This window comes from Chaetura pelagica, unplaced genomic scaffold (genome assembly GCF_000747805.2).
Source record: "Chaetura pelagica isolate M959 unplaced genomic scaffold, ChaPel_1.0 scaffold109, whole genome shotgun sequence".
In the NCBI taxonomy this organism is placed as follows: domain Eukaryota; kingdom Metazoa; phylum Chordata; class Aves; order Apodiformes; family Apodidae; genus Chaetura; species Chaetura pelagica.
Window position 1 is genome coordinate 9921150 of NW_009970725.1, and position 607 is coordinate 9921756.

General features: G+C 32.3%; 1 protein-coding gene across 1 annotated transcript in view; it reads left to right on the top strand.

Annotated features, from left to right (window-relative positions):
• The window catches only part of ADCYAP1 (adenylate cyclase activating polypeptide 1 (pituitary)), a 45401-nt gene extending 45292 nt beyond the window's left edge, over positions 1–109 (top strand). Inside the window, exon 5 of the mRNA XM_010006924.1 lies at positions 4–109. Within this exon, the coding sequence (XP_010005226.1) occupies positions 4–109 (106 nt within the window). The remainder of the gene's footprint in view (positions 1–3) is intronic.
• The last annotated feature ends 498 nt before the right edge of the window (positions 110–607 follow it).

The following is a 607-nucleotide window of genomic DNA, read 5'->3' on the forward strand; positions in this document are numbered from 1 at the left end:
CAGCCGCTACCGGAAACAAATGGCTGTCAAGAAATACTTAGCGGCCGTCCTGGGGAAAAGGTATAAACAAAGAGTTAAAAACAAAGGACGCCGAGTAGCGTATTTGTAGCGATGAGTAACCAGCCACTCCTGTGTATACAAAGTCCTAAGAGAGAGAGAGAGAGAAAGAGAGAGAGAGAGAGAGAAAGAGAGAGAGAGAGAAACCCAACAACAACAAAAAAAATCTAAACAAAAACAAAAAGTCATTTCCAAACTGACTGAACAATCACCGCTCCTGTGTTATCTAAACATGTATTTATGTATGAAGTAAAGCCATTAAATGAATATTTTGATAATAATATTGTTTTTCTTTTGTACAAAAGCACTAGAGAAACGCACAGATCTACTTTGTGGACCAATCATTAAGTTATTTATAATATATAAATATATATATATAAATACTGCTACGAATACTAAAGAAAAATTCTTCATATAAAGCCTGCACAAGAACAAGAATTCGCCTGAGCTGTTTATGTTTTTATATAAAATAAATAGAAAAAAAGGACAATCATTGTTTTGAATATTACTCCTATTTTTGTAACGAAAATTAAAAGGATAGTATTTTTAT